The sequence below is a fragment of the Rhinatrema bivittatum genome, chromosome 13 (genome assembly GCF_901001135.1).
Source record: "Rhinatrema bivittatum chromosome 13, aRhiBiv1.1, whole genome shotgun sequence".
Taxonomy (NCBI): domain Eukaryota; kingdom Metazoa; phylum Chordata; class Amphibia; order Gymnophiona; family Rhinatrematidae; genus Rhinatrema; species Rhinatrema bivittatum.
This window is the reverse complement of record NC_042627.1, coordinates 1,277,268-1,297,159: the sequence shown is the minus strand read 5'-3', so window position 1 is coordinate 1,297,159 and position 19,892 is coordinate 1,277,268. Positions and strand designations below refer to the sequence as shown.

Here is a 19,892-nt window from a genome sequence, read left to right as displayed (position 1 = left end):
TTAGGAGCTACCACCCAGGAAAAAGATCTAGGAACCACAGTGGATAATACTTTGAAATCATCAGCTCAGTGTGCTGCAGCAGTCAAAACATCAAACAGAATGCTAGGAATTCTTAGCAAAGAAATGGTGAATAAAATGGAGAATGTCATAATGGCTTTGTATCGCTCCTTGGTGAGTCCATACCTTGAGTACTGTGTGAAATTCTGTTTGCTGTATCTCAAAAGAGATATAGGTGCATTGGAGAGGGTACAGAGAAGGGTAACCAAAATGCTAAAGGGGATGGAACGGCTCCCCTATGATGAAAGGATAAAGTGGTTAGGGCTCATCAGCTTTGAGAAGAGATGGTTGAGGGAGATATGATAGAAGTCTATAAAATCATGAGAGGACTAGAATGGGTAAATGTGATTTGGTTATTTACTATTCCAGATAATATAAGGACTAGGGGGCATGCCAGGAAAATAGTAAGTAGCATATTTAAAACAAATTGGAGAAAATTATGTTTCACTCAATGCATATTTAAACTCTGGAATTCATTGCCAGAGGATTTGGTTAGGGCAATTATTTCTGCTAGGTTTAAAAAAGATTAGATAAGTTCCTGAAGGTCAAGTCCATAAACTGCTATTACTCAAGTTGACTTAGGGCTGGATTCACTAACGCCGCAAGGCATAGTGAATCGTGTGCTAACAGGGGCTGGGAGGGCGAAACGGGGGGCGGTCCTGCACTAGCCGGCAGCAATTGCACCTCCGCGGTGCAATCGCTGCTGGCGTCACGCCGAATAACTACACCATAAAAGGAGTAGTTATTGGTGCGAAACTGGCAGCGATAAGGCAGCTTACTTTTCGCTGTCGGCGCAGTCTTCGTCACGTCGGCCCCGGTGCCTCCCAACTCTTCTTCTTCTGAGGCTGACTCCACCCTGAGCTAGCAAACGCACGCGTGCGCTAGCTATCTAGCTATCGCACATTTGTGATAGCTTTAGAAAATAACCCCCCTAGGGAATAGCCACTGGTTATTACTGACATTAGTAGCATGGGATCTTTTTAACGTTTGGGTACTTGACAGGTACTTATAACCTGGATTGGCCACTGTTGGAAACAGGATGCTGTGCTTGATGGACCCTTGGTCTGACTCAGTTGGCAACTTCTTATGTTAAGTCAAATCAGAGAGTTCTAATTTAATAGCACAGGTTGTCTCCATATTCACTTTAAGCATATATTTGAGCAGTTGTAATTCAGCAAGAATTGGGTCAGATATCATGGTACATTAGAATGACTCTGATTCTCTGGGGTCCGGGGATCATGTTTTGTATGTTTGGACCCAGTCACTAAAGAAAATTTTGCTTCTATTTTCCCTGGCTTGGTGCTGGATATATCACAACATGTTTGTGGGCTTCTTTCAGTCAAAGGGGACTTTGGAATGAGAGATCATAGGATGAGGGTGAAAGGGGGTAGACTAAGGAATAATCTAAGGAAGAATTTCATTACAGATAGGTAGATGTATGCATGGAACAGATTCCCCATGGAGGTGATAGAGACAAGGACAGAATCTGAATCCAAGAAAGCATTGGACAAGCACAGGGGATCTCTGAGGGATTAAGAGATAGTAGAGGTGAGCTGCAGGAGTGGTTGGACCAATAGACTGTTCCTTTCAACAAGTCTTTCCTCCTTTACCCAGGTCTATGGAAAGATTTCCTTCTCAGAACCAATCTGAACTTTTTCCAAAGTTTTCTGTAGCTACATGATGTTTGCCTCTCTTGTGGTGCTTTGGGATCTTCATCCCTCTGTGGGAGAAACCCGTTGCCCCTTGTTTAGTATCTTGGAGTGTTGATGCCACAGCTGGTGCTTATCTATCCCTCTATAAGTGCTGAGTGTTTTCCTGCCTCTGATGATGCTGCTTTGCCCCTCTCAGGCTGCCTTGGGATCTTTATGCCACTGTTGTTGGTACCCTTTGTCTCGCTAGTGCCATGAAATGTTCATATTCCACATTTGCTCAATTTGGTGCCTTGGGATTTCTCTCTATCAGTGCCTCAGGGCTTTCATGCCATTGTTGAGGTATTTATGCTACGTTTAGAACTGCTTTGACCTCTCTCTGTACCATGGGATGTTAATGCCACAGTTGTTGATGCCCTTTGCAAGTGCAAGGTGATGCATATAGGGAAAAATAACCCATGCTATAGTTACACAATGTTAGGTTCCATATTAGGTGCTACTACCCAAGAAAGAGATCTAGGCGTCATAGTGGATAACACATTGAAATCATCGGCTCAGTGTGCTGCAGCAGTCAAAAAAGCAAATAGAATGTTGGGAATTAATAGAAAGGGAATGGTGAATAAAATGGAAAATGTCATAATGCCTCTGTATCGCTCCATGGTGAGACCGCACCTTGAATACTGTGCACAATTTTGGTCACCGCATCTGAAAAAAGGTATAATTGTGATGGAGAAGGTACAGAGAAGGGCAACCAAAATGATAAGGGGAATGGAACAGCTCCCCTATGAGGAAAGGCTGAAGAGGTTAGGACTTTTCAGCTTGGAGAAGAGATGGCTGAGGGGGGATATGATAGAGGTGTTTAAAATCATGAGAGGTCTAGAACGGGTAGATGTAAACTGGTTTTTTACTCTTTCGGATAGTAGAAAGACTAGGGGGCACTCCATGAAGTTAGCATGGGGCACATTTAAAACTAAACAGAGAAAGTTCCTTTTTACTCAATGCACAATTAAACTTTGGAATTTGTTGCCAGAGGATGTGGTTAGTGCAGTTAGTATAGCTGTGTTTAAAAAGGTTTGGATAAGTTCTCGGAGAAGTCCATTACCTGCTATTAAGTTCACTTAGAGAATAGCCACTGCCATTAGCAATGGTTACATGGAATAGACTTAGTTTTTGGGTACTTGCCAGGTTCTTATGGCCTGGATTGGCCACTGTTGCAAACAGGATGCTGGGCTTGATGGACCCTTGGTCTGACCCAGTATGGCAATTTCTTATGTTCTTTAATGGTTCCTTGGAATGTTCTCACCATTGTATTTTGATGCTTTGTCCCTCTCACAGATCCTTCATCTGTTTATGCCCTGTTGATTCTGCTTTACATTGTCATGGCTTCTTGAGCTATTCATACCACTCTTGGTGCCACATTGCCTCCTAGGCATGTGTGGAAGCAAGTCACCTAACTTGTGCAGTTGATAATTATAGGGGCAATTTTCAGTAGCACATGTAGATTGAAATTCTAAGGATAGTTTCTCTTTGCAGGTCCACAATTACCATAGACCTTGCTGCTCCTATTTCTACTGCACATTTGAAAATATACACGTTTGAAAATTAAATCTACTCATGTATTTCCCCTCAGTCAATCCAACACCATCCCTAAGATGGCCCATTTTTGGTACAACTAAATCTACCTAGTGAATATTTATTTACTTGTTTTTTATTTAAAAAATGTCTTCCATACTGCTTTCAACCACCAAAGTGATTAACTATTTAACAGTCATAAAATAAAATGAATGAAGAGAAACAACAAATAAATGAAATTAGTAAATATAAAATACACCACTAATATAATCAACATAAAACACCAGCATAGCACTCATACTTAAAACAAGTATACTGCATGAAGCAAAATTATGCAAGGCTCTCAGACTGCAATTCTCGATTAAGCTTTTGTAGCAGCTCACTAACTGCCTACTGGAACATCCAGGTTTTGAGCCCTTTTTTTGAAACATATTTTGCCTGTTACAAGCCTCAGAGTTTCTGGCATTTTATTCTCTAATATAGGTCCAGCTACTGATCTTGACCTTTCCCTCCCACATGAGCCTGTTGAATAGTATTGACAGACAGCAAACCTTTGCTGATCGGAGGATTCTAGAAGGGGTGTACAGGTGTAATCCAGTACCTACCAATGACTCATCACTATTGTATATTGTGAAGTGGAGTAAGATCAGTGCGTTATATGATATCCTGAACTGTATTGGCAGCCAATGTAATTTAAATAAGACTGGTCTTATATGGTCATGTTTGTGTGTGCCTGTTATGATTCTTGCCGCAGAATTCTGCAGCAGTGGAAGGGGCTGATGGTGTTATTCGGGACTCAAAGAAATAGTGACTTGCAAAAATTTAAGCTTGTGATGATCGAGGTCATCTGGTTCTAAACTTATAGGAAGATAGATTCAGCCGCTCTGAATAAAACGTTTCACGACAGGAAATCTAGCTGAGTAACTCCTTAAGTATCCAGCTACCATCTATATTCCTCTGCAAATTATCCTCAACAGATGAAACTTCTTTATAATTCAAATATGGCTTCTTGAACAAGGTCATCTCATATAGTGCAAGGGTGCAAATCAAGCCTTAATCTGCTCCCAGTTATAAGTAGATTCAGTCTCTACCCTTCCTTCTGTATGCTAGATTTTAAACGGTTACTATTTTTGTGAAAATAAATTTCTGCCTACTAATTTTCTAAGAGCATTAATAACCTCTTTGTTTCTTAAACTGTAAATAATAGGGTTCAGCACAGGAGAGACAATAGCATAAACCGCAGACATTACTTTGTCTGCGTCCAGGTCATTGCTGAAGGCAGGACGAACATAGGTGTATATTACACCTCCATAGAATAATGAGACAACTGTGAGATGGGATGCACAGGTAGAAAAGGCCTTCCTCTTTTTCTCAGCAGAACGAATTTTCAGAATGGCTAAGATGATGTATGTGTAAGATATGACTGTTAAAAGGAAGCAAACCATGCCCGTTAGAACATCTGCCAATATAACCACCACATTATTGATAAACGTGTCGGAGCAGGCCACCTTTAACAGAGGTGGAATTTCACAGAAGAAGTGGTTAAGAATGTTGTGCTCGCAGAATTTTAACCTAAGCATTAAGCTAGTGTGGATCATTGAATTAATGAATCCAACCAGCCAGACAGCTGCAGCCAGAAGCACACAAGTCCTCTTGCTCATGATGGTTGTATAATGCAGCGGGATGCATATTGCGACATAGCGATCATACGCCATCACTGTCAAGAGCATAAGCTCTGTACTCAAGGCTGAGGTGAAGAGACATAACTGAGTCATGCATCCATTGTAGGAAATAGTTTTCTCCTCTGATAAGATGATCTGTAAAATCTTAGGAATAGCAGTTGTTGTGCAACAGATGTCTAACATGGATAGGTTGATGAGAAAGAAGTACATGGGAGTATGAAGACGTGAGTCAGTGGTAATGATGGTAGAGATCAAAGTATTACCCAGCACGGCTAGCATGTAGATAATAAAGAATATGGCAAAAAATAAGGGTTGGAGGTGTGGATGATTGGAGAATCCCATCAGATAAAATTTAATGGACATTGTCTGGTTCTTTCCTTCCATTATGACAGAAATGTGTATCTGTGGGAATGAAACAGAAAAGAGTATTAGACAAATACTAAAAGTGAGTCCAATAATAAGAATAGCTTTAATATAGTAAAATAATGTATGAAAAGTATGTTTAATCCAGAATAGCTTCCTATCAGTCTCTCTTGCTATAAAACATTACCATTAGATTAGCAGCAGTTCAGAAAACTAAATTTGTCTGCTGAAAATGTCCATGACTACAGTAATATTACTAGTAGATTTGGAAATATCAGAGTCAATTTTCAAAAAGTTTAATGAGCTGTAACAGCAACATTCTTTACCTGTGCTTCCAGTGTTGCTGGAAGTGGCCATGGGCAAGTAAAACATTAACACACTCCATGCTACATATTTTGGGATTAGAGGAATCTGCTGTATAAGAACATAAGAACATACCATACTGGGTCAGACCAAGGGTCCATCAAGCCCAGCATCCTGTTTCCAACAGTGGCAAATCCAGGCAACAAGTACCAGGCAAGTACCCCAAAACTAAGTCTATTCCATGTTACCGTTGCTAGTAATAGCAGTGGCTATTTTCTAAGTCAACTTGATTAATAGCAGGTAATGGACTTCTCATCCAGTCCCTTTTTAAACACAGCTACACTAACTGCACTAACCACATCCTCTGGCAACAAATTCCAGAGTTTAATTGTGCGTTGAGTGAAAAAGAACTTTCTCCGATTAGTTTTAAATGTGCCACTTCCTAACTTCATGGAGTGCCCCCTAGTCTTTCTATTATCCGAAAGAGTAAATAACCGATTCACATCTACCCGTTCTAGACCTTTCATGATTTTAAACACCTCTATCATATCCCCCCTCAGCCGTCTCTTCTCCAAGCTGAAAAGTCCTAACCTCTTTAGTCTTTCCTCATAGGGGAGCAGTTCCATCCCCTTTATCATTTTGGTTGCCCTTCTCTGTACCTTCTCCATCGCAATTATATCTTTCTTGAGATGCAGCGATCAGAATTGTACACAGTATTCAAGGTGCGGTCTCACCATGGAGCAATACAGAGGCATTATGACATTTTCCGTTTTATTCACCATTCCCTTTCTAATAATTCCCAACATTCTGTTTGCTTTTTTGACTGCTGCAGCCCACTGAGCCGATGATTTCAATGTGTTATCCACTATGACGCCTAGATCTCTTTCTTGGGTTGTAGCACCTAATATGGAACCTAACAATCTAAACTATTCTTTCTTGACACAGTGCATAGCTTTATCCAAATTTTAATAAGACCTGAACTTTCATGAAATAAATTCACTATTCATTTTATTTCAAATTCATATTCTCAAATGGTTTTTTTTCACTCTGTGTTCATTCTTATTTATCAGGTTCCATATAAGATAGGAAATTCATTGCTATATTACAAAGCCTACACTTAGCAAGGCTTTTATGCAAGTAAAACAATAGATGCACTTGTGAAGATTTACAAAGCAATAAAGCGTTTTATGACAGTTAATTTGCTGCCTGAAAATGCCCTTCTGTCAATGTGACTAACAGGATATGCGTTCTTCCAGAATATATTGAGAGGAGGCATTCATAGAAGGGCAGATTTTTAATCCTGCGAGCACAAATGTACATCCGATGTTATAACACGCGTGCGCTGCCACGTGCGTGTTATAAAATCCGGAATCGGCACGTGCAAGGGGGTGCACACTTGTGCACGCCGAGCCCTAGGGGAGCCTCGATGGCTTTCCCCGTTCCCTCCAAGGCCACTCCGAAATTGGAACTGCCTTGGAGGGAACCTTTCTTTCGCTTCCCCCTCCCTTCCCCTATCTAACCCACCCCCCAGCCCTACCTAAACCCCCCCTACCTTATTTTATTTTTTATGCCTGCCTGTTGCAGGCATATTTTGTGCGCGCTGGCCGGCTGCCGGTGCGCAAACCTCCGGCACAGCCGCTGTGCTGGAGGACTCGGGACCACCCCCGAACCGCTCCTGGACCTCCCCCAGCACCAGCACCACGACCCCAACCCTTTTTCAAAGCCCTGGACATAGGCTCGGCGCATGCAGGGGCAGGTTTTTGGGGTTATGCGCATAAGTTACAAGCGTAATCCTTTGAAAATCTACCCCAGAGTGTTTAGACATCAATTAAATATTTATTTATTTGTTTATTTATTTATTTATTAAAACATCGATTCCATTAATGCCAAAAGCCCAAGGCAGTATACAAAATAAAATTCTTAAAAGACAACAAATCACAGCATCTTACGACCCAAGCTCGTAAAGAATAAGCCAGATGGAATTATTGGGTTTTTACAAACCTTTGAAAGATTTAAAACAGCCTTCTATGCACAATTCAAATGGCAGGGAAATCCAGAACTGGGGCAGCCACAGAGAAAGCACATTTGAGAACCTTGAAAGGTCCTTCTGGGAGGATTGCAACATATTTATTTATTTATTTATTTATTTAGCGTTTTTCTATACCGGCATTCATGATTAGAAACCACATCATGCCGGTTTACATGAAACAGGGGGTGAGAACAAGAAACGAAAAACAAGTGTAAGGAGAACAAAAGTTACATTACAACAGGGTCTTAAAACTGGGAAGAGAAAATAGAATAAGAGAGCCGAACGGTAGGGGTTAAAATATTTACATTATTTACATTATGATATGAAATCTATTGTATAGTTTGCTGTCTCTTGTAAAATTATGAGGAATTATACGAGGAATTACATGAGGAATTATACATGAGGAATTATGAGGAATTATACATGAGCAACAGTGCATTCAACCCATGGGCGTGAATCTGAAGTCTACATCTTGTAAACTTAAGAGGCAATTTTATATGTGACTCTCCATTGTAATGGAAGCAGTGGAGCTGTTGCAGAATCTGAGAAATAGGCTCCCTGGTTGATTTGTCAGAAATAATCAGGGGTCTGTAAAAGCTGCATTGCTTGCAATGCTGAAACAGGAAGACCAATGTATAAAGAATTACAAGAAGAGGGGCATAATTAGATCCTGAACTACAAGCTGGAAATCCAGTTGGGAAAAGCATCTCACAGATGCAACATATGAGTAACCAATATGACCTGGAAATTAAATGTCAAACCGGAGTCAATCAAAACTCCAAGACTTTTCATTCTGGAAGAGATTTGAATAACAGTGGAGTTTATTATCACAGAGGGTAATGAGGACCATGGAGAACCCCTCTGTAACACAACTATTATTTAAAGTATGAAGATTGTCCTCTTTTGGCCAGAGAATTAAGCGACCCAACTTATGAAGATGTCTTTCCTCCAGTTGAGACCGCAGGTCATGGCATTGCGAGCTTCCCATAGAAATGTATTCTATGTCATGAAGGAAACACATTTCTTTTCTTTGATCCTTTGCATTTGGAGATTCCTTACTGATACAGAATGTGGTAAAATAAAATTTTCCTTTTGAGTGTATGGTTGTTAGGGATTGAAGGGATTTCTAGGGCTTGGGGTGGTGATGGCCTTTAGCCTCAATTTTCTTCTATTTATCCCCTCCCCCATTGATCAGCGCTTGATATGATAATTATGTATAAAATATTTTCTCTTTTTGGTGATTTTGCCTTTATTTCTTTATATTTATACATTTGTTTAAATCTTGTAAATGCTAATTATTATAATAAAGAAAGTTGGTGCAAACTCGCAGATAAAATGTGTATGCAAACGGTGCCACTGACAGTCCAGAAATTGCTTCCTAAATGCACATCTTATTTCTACTTTTACATGTGCATCAGTTATTATTAAATGTTGCACTGGGAAAATGCTCTTTAGCATGTTGAAGCATATTCAAAATGGAGATTGTACTCTAAGTCAAGCATTCTCTGTATACTCTTTATTTTATATGTCTCAAAGTTCTAAAACCAGAGAAACATGAAGGCAGAAAAAGACATACAGCTTGTCTAGTCTGCCCATCTATACCAACTGTTCCACTCTACAATCCCTACCAATCCCTCAAGGATCATCGGTACTAGATCTCAGACTCTGCACTTCCATGGGAAGCTGTTTCACGCATCCAGCATCCTTTTAAATAAACATTTCCCTAGATTACTAAGAATGTATTCATATGCTATTTCCCAATAAAAATTCTTGATACCAAAAATATGGATCACAATTAATCAGTGAAGCATTAATTTAAATTATGATTACACATTCAAAGAGATGTACAATTTATAATAATTATATAAATGTGATCATTTGCTCAATAGCCATCATTCCTAATTTATTGCATCAGTTGAAGGGTATTGTATCATCACCATCATCTGTTGTTCAAACCTCCCTATTATTATGTTGTGAAATAGCACGGGTATGATATTGAAAATAATTCTATTATCTGAGACTGGAAGGTATTTAAAAGACACAAATAGATCAATATTCACAAAAGCAGAGTGCCCTACTTTTCCTGCCAGAGTCTGATTGACCAAGTGCAGTCAATCAGTAACCATTAGAAAAGACATTGGCTGTTTTTGCGGGTGATGCTCTTTCTTCAATGTAGAAAATGATCATTTCATTGGACTGTTCTTGCATTCAGGATGCCTGAGGTTTTTATTGCTAATAATGTTTAATGAGGTAGTTCTAACTGAATAGAGAAGTGCTGGAATGTGACTGACAGCAAACCATGAAATATTGGGTCTTAAACGTAAAGACGGCAAACTGTCTGGAATAATCTGTGCAGTTGTCATTTGTAATCCATGCAAATCTTCTGACGTTTTAGGGGATAGAATACTTTTGCAAGCCATTGTATATTCAGCGCTGAAGGCTCTTTGAGGTGAATAAATGTCATATTTGATTTATATCTCTATCTATAACAGATACACACACAATTTAGGTGAATGAGTCTAAGAGGACAAGTGCATGGGCAGAAGCGAGGACAAAGCTGGCATTTCTCCTACACAGCATAGCTTTCCTTTCCAAGCTGTGCCAAATATTTTTTTGTCTATTCACGTCAGCTTATAGCAAAGGTGATATTTGACTAAAATCGATTTTCTACTGCTGTTGGATGTGAAAATTATTTTGGGTGAATTGAACCTTTTGTGCAGGAGCATCAAAGTAGCATTTTTTCAAAGTAATATCTTGGGTTTTCTTCCTTGCCTTTTCTGCTTTAGACCTGATCTCACTGGATATGTTTCAGTCACCGATCTTTCAAGTATTCTGTCTCCTGCAATATTATCTTTGTTACAATCTCTTCTTCCTTTCATGGCTCCTGATCCCAAACTGCCTCCAATCTCTTTGGGGATCTCACCTGCTGAGACAGGTGACTCTTCTTCAGGAGATCCAGAAATCTTCCTCCCTTCATGGATTAGCTTGTTCCCTTATCACAGTCAGTTTCTGGCTCGTTCCATCATGCAGTGTTGTTTTTCTCCAAGCATGAATGGTTTTCCTGTAAGATCATGGGATTTCAGTTTATTCTGCTCTTGGATAGGAAGAGTCTGTAGGAGAAACCAACTGTCTGTGACTTCATCCTAATGTGCACCTTTCAGACTTCCATCCTCTCATCCGTTTCTCTTCCATTGTAAATCATTCTAAACTACTTAGGCAGAAATTCAAAATTAAATGCGTAAAGTTAAACATTTCAAGAGAGATAGCTATGTTAGACTCTATCAGCACTAACAACAAAAAGGCTGGTAGCATCCTACAGACCCGCTGATGTATTGAGGCTTTTGCGTTCTCTGATGACTTTTATCTTTGAAAGCTAATGCCTCAATAAACCAGTAAGTCTAAAAGAGCAATCAGCTTCTTTTACAAATATGCAAAGAGTTTCAATAAATTAATTCACACAACTTACATTTTCACCTTTTTCAGAACTGCAGGGTGGGAGCAGAGTGGTGGCAGAGGATGAAGAGTAATATTAGTACTAATAATCACAAATAAAGAAAACATACCCTTTTGTTAGCAAATGGATCCTTTCTTCAGTGATATTAAGTAGTTCATAGATTCCTGAATCTTTTATACACATTTGTAACAACCCCAGGGATCCCATCCTGCAGCTTGTTACCCTGAGGAAGTCCCTTCATACTTTAAATCTTCTGGTAAAGAAATATAAAGAATGTGTGCAGTTAAATCATCCTCTGAATCCCACATGGACACCACACACTAATCGCTGTTTAATTAAATGGGGATTATCATACTTTAATTGTAACTTTCTTTTCTACACTTTGCAAATATACATTTTTATATTTTCATATGCAAAGTAATAATACAGTATCACCACCAAATGCGTATCTGCCTGAAATCATAGCTTTCAGTCCTGGGGGAACTCTGCGCTATTGCAAAGCGCAGAATGGGGCAGATTTTCAAAGGGGTGCGCGTGTAAGATGCGCACCCCAAGCTCCCCCTGCACGCGCCGAGCCTATGTTGAATAGGCTCGGCGGCACGCACAAGCCCCAGGACGCGCGAAAGTCCTGGGGCTTTCATGGGGGGAGGGCGTGTCGCAGTGGCGCGTCATTCGGGGGCGGGGCCACGGGGGTGGTTCTGGCCCGGGGGCATTTCAGGCACATGGCTGAGGCCTCCGAAACCACTCCTGGGCTGGGGAATCGCGCGCCGGCCGCCACATACAAGTTACGCCTGTCGCAGGCAGGCGTAACTTTTCTAACAAAGGTAGAGGGGTAGAAGGAAAGTTCCCTCCAAGGCCGCTCCGATTTCGGAGCGGCCTCGGAGGGAACGGAGGCAGGCTGCACGGCTCGGCAGCCTTGCGTGCGCTGACCATGGATTTTAAAGGATAAGTGCGCATCTATTAAAATTTGGCGTACTCTTGTTTGTGCCGGTCGCGCAAACAAATGTACACGCGGGTGTGGTTTAATAAAATCGACCCCAATTTGTGCAGAATTCCACCCCTGTGCAGAATTGCCAAATTCTGTGAAAAAAAATGGCAGAGGATAGCCCGGCATGCTGTGAACAGAGCGTGCCATTCGTGGTGAAGATAAAGGTCCCCGGCGCACCACAAACAGAGTGCGTGTGCCATTCGCAGCAAACATGAAGGCCCCTGCACGCCTCTGGACTCACTCCACTCACGGCAAAGATGAAGGCCCCAGTGAGCATGAATGTATGTAGAGAGGTGTGTGTGTGTGTGTGTGTGTGTGTGTGTGAGGAAGGGGAGGGGGTTGTGAGAGAGTGAAGGGGGAGGGACTATGAAAGGGGGAAGGGAGGATGAGAGATGGGGAAGGGGTGAGAGAGAGAAGGGTGGTGTTTGAGTGTGAGTGCCAGAGAGAGGGAGCCTATATGAGGAGATTGTGAAGGAGTGTGTATGTGTGAGAGAGTGTGAGAGATTGGGAGATCGTGTGTATGAAAAAGGGATCCTGTGTATGTGAGGGTGCTAGCCTGTGTGAAGGGATTGTGTATGTTTGAGAGAGAGCCTGTGTGAAGGAGTGCATGCGAGCGAGATGTAGATAGCTTTGTGTGAGCGTGAATGCATGAGAGAGAAAGGGAGCTTATAAGAGTGTGCATGCAAAAGAAAGGGACTCTGTATGAGGGGATGTGTGTGCGAGAAAGTGAGGGAGCCTGTATGAGAGTGTAGTATGTGCACTAGAGAGAGGGAGCATGTGTGTGAGAGAGAGAGAGGGATAGAGGGAGCCTGTGTGAGGGGCAGTACTGAGAACAGGGTCAAACTCTGGGAGTGAAGATAGAGTGGAAGGGGTTGAGCCTAGAGATGGAGGGGAGAGATACTGGCAGGTGGAGGAGTTGGGGCCTGAGAGGGCAAAGTGGCCAAGGGAGTAGGGAGAGAGAGTGGAAGGAACCCTCTTACAGTGAATTTCTAGGGAAAATCTGCTCAAAATATTTAAAATTCTGCATCTTTAAGCAATAACTTTTTTCTGTAATAATTTAAAATGTAATTACTTAAGGACCATCATGTAAATTGTGTTATTTTGACAATAAAAAGTTTGCAGAATTTGCAGAATTTTAAGTTTTTGTGCACAGAATTTATATTTTTTATGTGCAGAACTTTAAATTTTTTTGTGCAGAATTCCCCCAGGCGTAAACTTTATAATTGTTGCCTAAAATCAGATAGACCTAGAAAGTCATATGTCACTATGGACCACCACCAGAGCTTCCTCTGGCTTTGCCCTGCCCAAGCATAATTCACCATCTTTCCAGTCCTACCATGCGTGTTCATGTTCCCCTTCCCCAGTGGGCTGGGCGAGATGGACTGGTGGTGTGCTCAGTGGTGGGACAAGGCAGGATCCCATCTCAGACACAATGTGCCAGCCCTCACCTTCACTGTGCCACGGGGGTTTCACGAGGCCCTCCGACTAGCACACGTCTTAGACTTCTTGATCCATCTGGGACTTGTAAGGCTAGAAAAATTGGAAGGATGGGCAGACTAGATGGGCTGTATGATATTTTTATGCAATCATGTTTCTATGTTACTATGTCACCAGCTGCATAACATATTGCTAAAACACTATCCTTAGGGACCTAAAAGGACACTTTTAATAATTTTCAAGTTTTGCCAGTTGTATAGGATAAGTAAAGGAAGTGTGATTAGTAGAAAAAAATTGGTCAGGATAAGAAATACACACATGTATATGTGTGTGTGTGTGTGTGTGTGTGTGTGTGTGTGTGTGTACTTTTTTGACCTCTGCAGCACACTGAGCTGATGATTTCAATGTATTATCCACTATAATCTAAAGTTAACCCATTACTTATATGCAGATGACGTCCAAATCCTTATTCCTATCACCGAATCACTTCAAAAGACCGTACTTTTTTGGAACTCCTGCCTCCTATCCATTAACAAACTCCTGTGTAACCTTAACCTGATACTCAACACTGACAAGACAGAATTCCTCTTGATCACTCAAGATGGCACCCTTCCATTGAATAGCTCTCACCTTCCATTGAATAGCTCTCACCTTCCATTGAATAGCTCTCACCTTACGCCGCTCCCAGTTCTCTCCCCACGGGTCAGAAACCTTGGGGTGGTCATGGATAACCATCTGAGCTTTTCTGATTTCATCAACACTACGGTTAAAGAGTGCTACTACAAACTCCAAGTTCTAAAAAGGCTTCGACCCCTCCTTCATTTTCACGATTTCAGGTCAGTGTTACAATCCATCATCTTCTCGAAAATGGACTACTGTAATTCACTGCTTCACGGTCTCCCAGTCTACACCCTAAAGCCTCTTCAACTGTTACAGAACGCTACAGCAAGGTGTCTCACTAAATCCAACAAAAGAGATCATATAACACCAATTCTAAAGAAGCTCCACTGGCTCCCAGTCAAATCTCGAATCCTGTTTAAACTTCTATCAATCACCCACAAAGCCATATTCAACAACACTCCACTGGACCTCAGAATCCCTCTTCAGCTTCACACGTCTTCCCGACCGCTAAGATTAGCACAAAGAGGAACTCTACATGCACCTCCCATGAAAACATCTTTAAGTAAAAGAGCTCTATCCACAGCAGGCCCCAAACAGTGGAATCTGCTTCCTCCGGAGCTAAGGCTGACACATTGCCCCAACACGTTCAAAAAAAGACTCAAGACATGGCTATTCGGTCAAGCATTCCCTTAACTTACTTAGTCTTCCACAGCTCCCATAGACTGTTTTCATACTGTTGACGTCCAGAACCTATGCTCATGTTTTTACTCATCAATAAATTTCTCCCTCCTCCCCCCCTCCACGAACAACCTTCCTTCCCCCTCCCCCCCCATTAGCAAACCTCCCTCCCCATGTGCTAGTCTCGCTCTAATAGTGAATACTGCTACTGTTCCTAGTTATGTTATATTATCCAAGTTGTTCACTCCCTTGTTCATTGTAAGATATATGTTGTCATTGTTTTCTACTTGTTATAATGTAAACCGGAGTGATAAGTAATTCTGTTACCTGAACTTCGGTATAAAAAAAGTTATAAATAAATAAATGATACATTGATCTTTTTCCTGGATTGTAAATCCTAATCTAGAACCTAACATGAAACTACAGCATGAGTTATTTTTCCCTATATGCATCACCTTGCACTTGTCCACATTAAATTTCATCTGCCATTTGAATGCACGATCTTCCAGTCTCGCAAGGTCCTCCTGCAATTTATCAAAATGTACTTGTGATTTAACTACTCTGAATAATTTTGTGACATCTGCAAATTTGATCACCTGACATCATATCCCTTTTCAAATCATTTATAAATATTGAAAAGCACTGGTCCAAGTACAGATCCCAGAGGCACTCCACTGTTTAACTTTTTCTACTGAGAAAACTAACCATTTAATCCTATTCTGTTTCTTTTCTTTTAACCAGTTTTCAATCCATGAAAAGACATTGCCTTCTATTCCATGTCTTTTTAATTTTCTTAGAAGGCTCTCATGAGGGACATTGTCAAATGCCTTTTGACAATCCAAATACACTATACCTATCTGTTGACCTTTATCCAGATGTTTATTAAATCTTTCAAAAAAAAAGTAGCAAATTTGTAAGACTAGACTTCCCTTGGGTAAATCCATGCTGGCAGTGTTCCATTAAACAATATCTTTTTATTTGTTCTGTGATTTTGTTCTTTAGTTTTACATGTAAACAAGTATCCATGGACCTTGTTCCTTCTATCTTTATGGCATTTGAAAATATACATAAATGTTTGAAAATAAAATCTACTCATGTATCTTCCCTCCGTCAATCCAATACCAGCCCTAGATGTCCCATTTTTTGTGCTGCTAAATCTACCTAGTAAATATGTATTTATTTTATTTATTTTTTTATTTAAATATGTGTTCTTTATTGCTTTTAACAATCAAAGTGGTTCACAATATAACATTCATAAAATAACAAAATTAATGAAGAGAAAACAACAAATAAATTAAATTAGTAAATATAAAATACATCATCATTATAATCAACATAAAACAGCAACATAGCACTTCATTGGGCAATACTTTTAAACTTTTAAATAGATTTCTCCTCTGACAGGATGATCTTCATTGGGCAAAATTATGCAACTCTTGATTAAGCTCCTGTTAGCAGCTCACTAAGGCCTAAATTTATCAAAATTCAGTAATTTTCACATGAATAACACCCACAATAAGGAAAAGGGGCATAGCTATGATAATTTCAGAGTTACACACCATGTGCTTTGCATAAGTAGCTTATTGCAATGTGTTTTAAAGTTTTTGCACCATTGAGAGAGTGAGAGAGAGAGAGAGTGAGAGAGAGAGAGGGAGAGAGAAAGAGACTCTGTATATGACTTTGATAGTAATCAACTATTTATATCACTTTAGGAGGGCAGCAAGTAACTCGAGGTGAGGATTGGGTGGTGGTCTTGTGTTTTGGGGCCACTTTTACATGCAGAGTGAGACATACAAACAGCACAGTAGACCTCCTTGAAGATTTGATGTGATTTGCAGTGAGGAAAGTCAGACTAAGATGAGATTACTTCAGTGTTCTCTCGCCCTAGCTTGATAGTACCCTGGTAGAGAGTCCATCAAGCTAGAGCAAAACAATAAAGTTTCTGGCATTTTATTCCATAAAATAGGCCTAGCTACTGATACTGATCTTTTCCTAACTTCTCCCAAATGTATCTCTTCTCCCTCTCTTTCTCTCAAAATGTGCAAAACTGCAAATTGCATTTTGGACATATCACAGAGTTTAACACCAGGAAAAAAGGTGTAGTTATTTCCGGTGATAGTGTGCATTAAACTATCACATCATGTGATAATGCCCCTCATATTAATTGATCCCGCCCCTCTGAATAAATTTGTAAAATTTGCATTTGCAACACATGTTGCGAGAACTATCGGGTGTGTTATCGCGTGTGTTAATGCCATAATGCATTTTGATAAATGACCCTATAACTGATTGCTGGAACAACCAAGTTTTGAGCTCTTTTCTGAATTATTTTTTGTCTTTTACAGGCCTCAAAGTTTCTGGCATTTTATTCCATAATATGGGCCCAGCTACTGATACTGACCTTTCCCTAATTTCTCTCAAATGAACCTGTTGAATATATGGACAGACACGAAACCTTTGTTTGTTGATCAGAGGTTTATAGAAGGGGTATACGGGTGTAATCTAGTACCTTACCATGACTCATTACTATTGTAAATTGTGCAGAGGTAAGTGCTTTATATGATATCCTGTACTGAATCAGCAGCCAATTTAATTTAAATAACACTGGTGTTATATGATCATGTTTGCATTTGCCTGTTAAGATTCTTGCTGCAGAATTCTGCAACAGTTAAAGGGGACTGATGGTGATATTCTGGACTCCAAGAAATAAGGAGCTGCAAATATTTAAGCCTGCAAAGATCAAGGATTGGAGTACGAACCTGAAGTCATCTGGTTCTAAAAATATAGGAAGATAGAATCAGCCACTCTGCTAAGAAAACGTTTCACTACAGGAGATCTAGCCGAGTAACTCCTTAAGTATCCAGCTACCATCTATATTCCTCTGCAAATTATCCTCAACAGATGAAACTTCCTTATCATTCAGTTATGGCTTCTTGAACAAGGTCATCTCACATAGTGCAAGGGTGCAAATCAAGCCTTAATCTGCTCCCGGTTAGAAGTAGATTCAGTCTCTACCCTTCTTTCTGCTGGATTTTTAAATAGTAACTATCTTTGTGAAAATACATTTCTGCCAACTAATTTTTTAAGAGCATTGATAACCTCTTTGTTTCTTAAACTGTAAATAATCGGGTTCAGCATAGGAGAGGCAATAGCATAAACTGCAGACATTACTTTGTCTGCCTCTAGTTCATTGCTGAAGACAGGTCGAACATAGGTGTATATTACACCTCCATAGAATAACGACACAACAGTGAGGTGAGATGCACAGGTAGAAAAGGCCTTCATCTTTTTCTCAGCAGATCGGATTTTCAATATGGCTGAGATGATGTATGTGTAAGATAAGACTGTTAAAAGGAAGCAAACCATACTAATTAGAATATCTGCCATTATATCCATCACATTATTGATGTAAGTGTCTGAGCAGGCCACCTTTAATACTGGTGGGATTTCACAGAAGAAGTGGTTAAGAATGTTGTGCTCACAGAATTTTAACCTAAGCATTAAGCCAGTGTGTATTATTGAATTAATGAATCCAATCAGCCAGACAGCTGCAGCCAGAAGAATACAAGTCCTCTTGCTCATGATGGTTGTATAATGCAGCGGGATGCATATTGCAACATAGCGATCGTACGCCATCACTGTCAAGAGCAAGAGCTCTGTACTCAAGGCTGAAAGAAAGAGACAGAGCTGAGTCATGCATCCAGGGTAGGAAATAGATTTGTCCTCTGACAGGATGATCTGTAAGATCTTAGGAATAGCAGTTGTTGTGCAACAAATGTCTAAAATGGACAAGTTGATGAGAAAGAAGTACATGGGAGTATGAAGGCGAGAGTCAGTGGTAATGACGGTAATGATCAAAGCATTGCCCAGCAAGGCTAGCATGTAGATAATAAAGAATATGGCAAAAAATAAGGGTTGAAGGTGTGGATGCTTGGAGAATCCCATCAGATAAAATTTAATGGACATTGTCTGGTTCTCTCCTTCCATTACGACAGAAATGTTAATCTGTAGAAATGAAACAGTAAAAAATATTAGAAAAATACTAGAGGTGAGTCCAATCATAAGATTAGGGTTAGCAACTTAGCATATTAAAATAACATATGAAAAGTATGTTTAATCCAGAATACCTTCCCACCAGATTCCCTTCCTTCAAAACCTTACAATTAGATTAGTAGCAGCGCAGAAAACCAAACTTGTCTGCTGACAATGTTCATGACTAAGTAGCATCAATAATAGATTTGGAAATATTAGAGTCAACTTTCAAAAAATATAGGGGTAGATTTTAAAAGAAGTGCGCGCAGCCTACATGTGCGCACGCATGTTATAAAATCCTGGGTCGGCGCGCGCAAGGGGGTGCACAATTGTGAACGCCAAACTATGCTGCCTTCCCCCATTCCCTTCCCCCTAGCCTGACCTTCCCATCACTTCCCCTAAACATTCCCCCCCCCCCCCAGTCCTACTCTAATCCCCCCTGACCTTTATTTTACCTTTTGCGCCTGCCTCTGGGCAGGCGCAAGTTGCGAGCGCCCACCAACTGCTGGCCCGCGATCCCCGACACAGCCTGACCCCGCCCCCATCCCATGGCTTTACGCACGTCGCTGGGCCCTTTTGAAAGTAGGCCCAATATTCGGACTCAGCGCCATTTCTCTGTCTCAACATTTGGGTCCGAATATTGTGAGGGATCTTTAATCCGTTCAGTAGCAGCAACCGGTGACGTGAAGACGTGAACAACACCGGAAAAAGCCGGTTCAAATCCCATTCTTAAGTCATGCGGGGAGAGCCAGACTAAGAGAGTTAGCTGAATTTACGTCTCTGAAGTAGCGGAACGCGAAATGCGCGTGTCGGACCTCTGACTCCGACGCCATCACAAGGGAAGTTATATCTTCTATATTTTAAGTAAAAATTTAAAAAAACAAAACATGAAGTGTAAATCCTGAACTGTTTGGACCGATGATTAAAGACGACCCATCAAAGTGCACAAATACAAGTATTAACTTAAATGCACAGTGGGTGGTATGATGGTCCCTAATTTAATATAGACATTCCTACATTGAGTAAA

At 40.6% G+C, this 19,892-nt stretch overlaps 2 protein-coding genes across 2 annotated transcripts; both read right to left on the bottom strand.

The window, feature by feature from the left end:
• Positions 1-4,376: 4,376 nt before the first annotated feature.
• On the bottom strand, positions 4,377-5,344 carry LOC115075140 (olfactory receptor 13G1-like). Its single transcript, XM_029575363.1, has one exon. The coding sequence runs from the start codon at positions 5,342-5,344 to the stop codon at positions 4,403-4,405; it is 942 nt and encodes a 313-aa protein (XP_029431223.1). The 3' UTR covers positions 4,377-4,402.
• A 10,732-nt stretch (positions 5,345-16,076) lies between these two features.
• Positions 16,077-18,822, bottom strand: LOC115075081 (olfactory receptor 13A1-like). Its single transcript, XM_029575249.1, has one exon. The coding sequence runs from the start codon at positions 18,818-18,820 to the stop codon at positions 17,879-17,881; it is 942 nt and encodes a 313-aa protein (XP_029431109.1). The 5' UTR covers positions 18,821-18,822; the 3' UTR covers positions 16,077-17,878.
• Between the last annotated feature and the right edge of the window lie 1,070 nt (positions 18,823-19,892).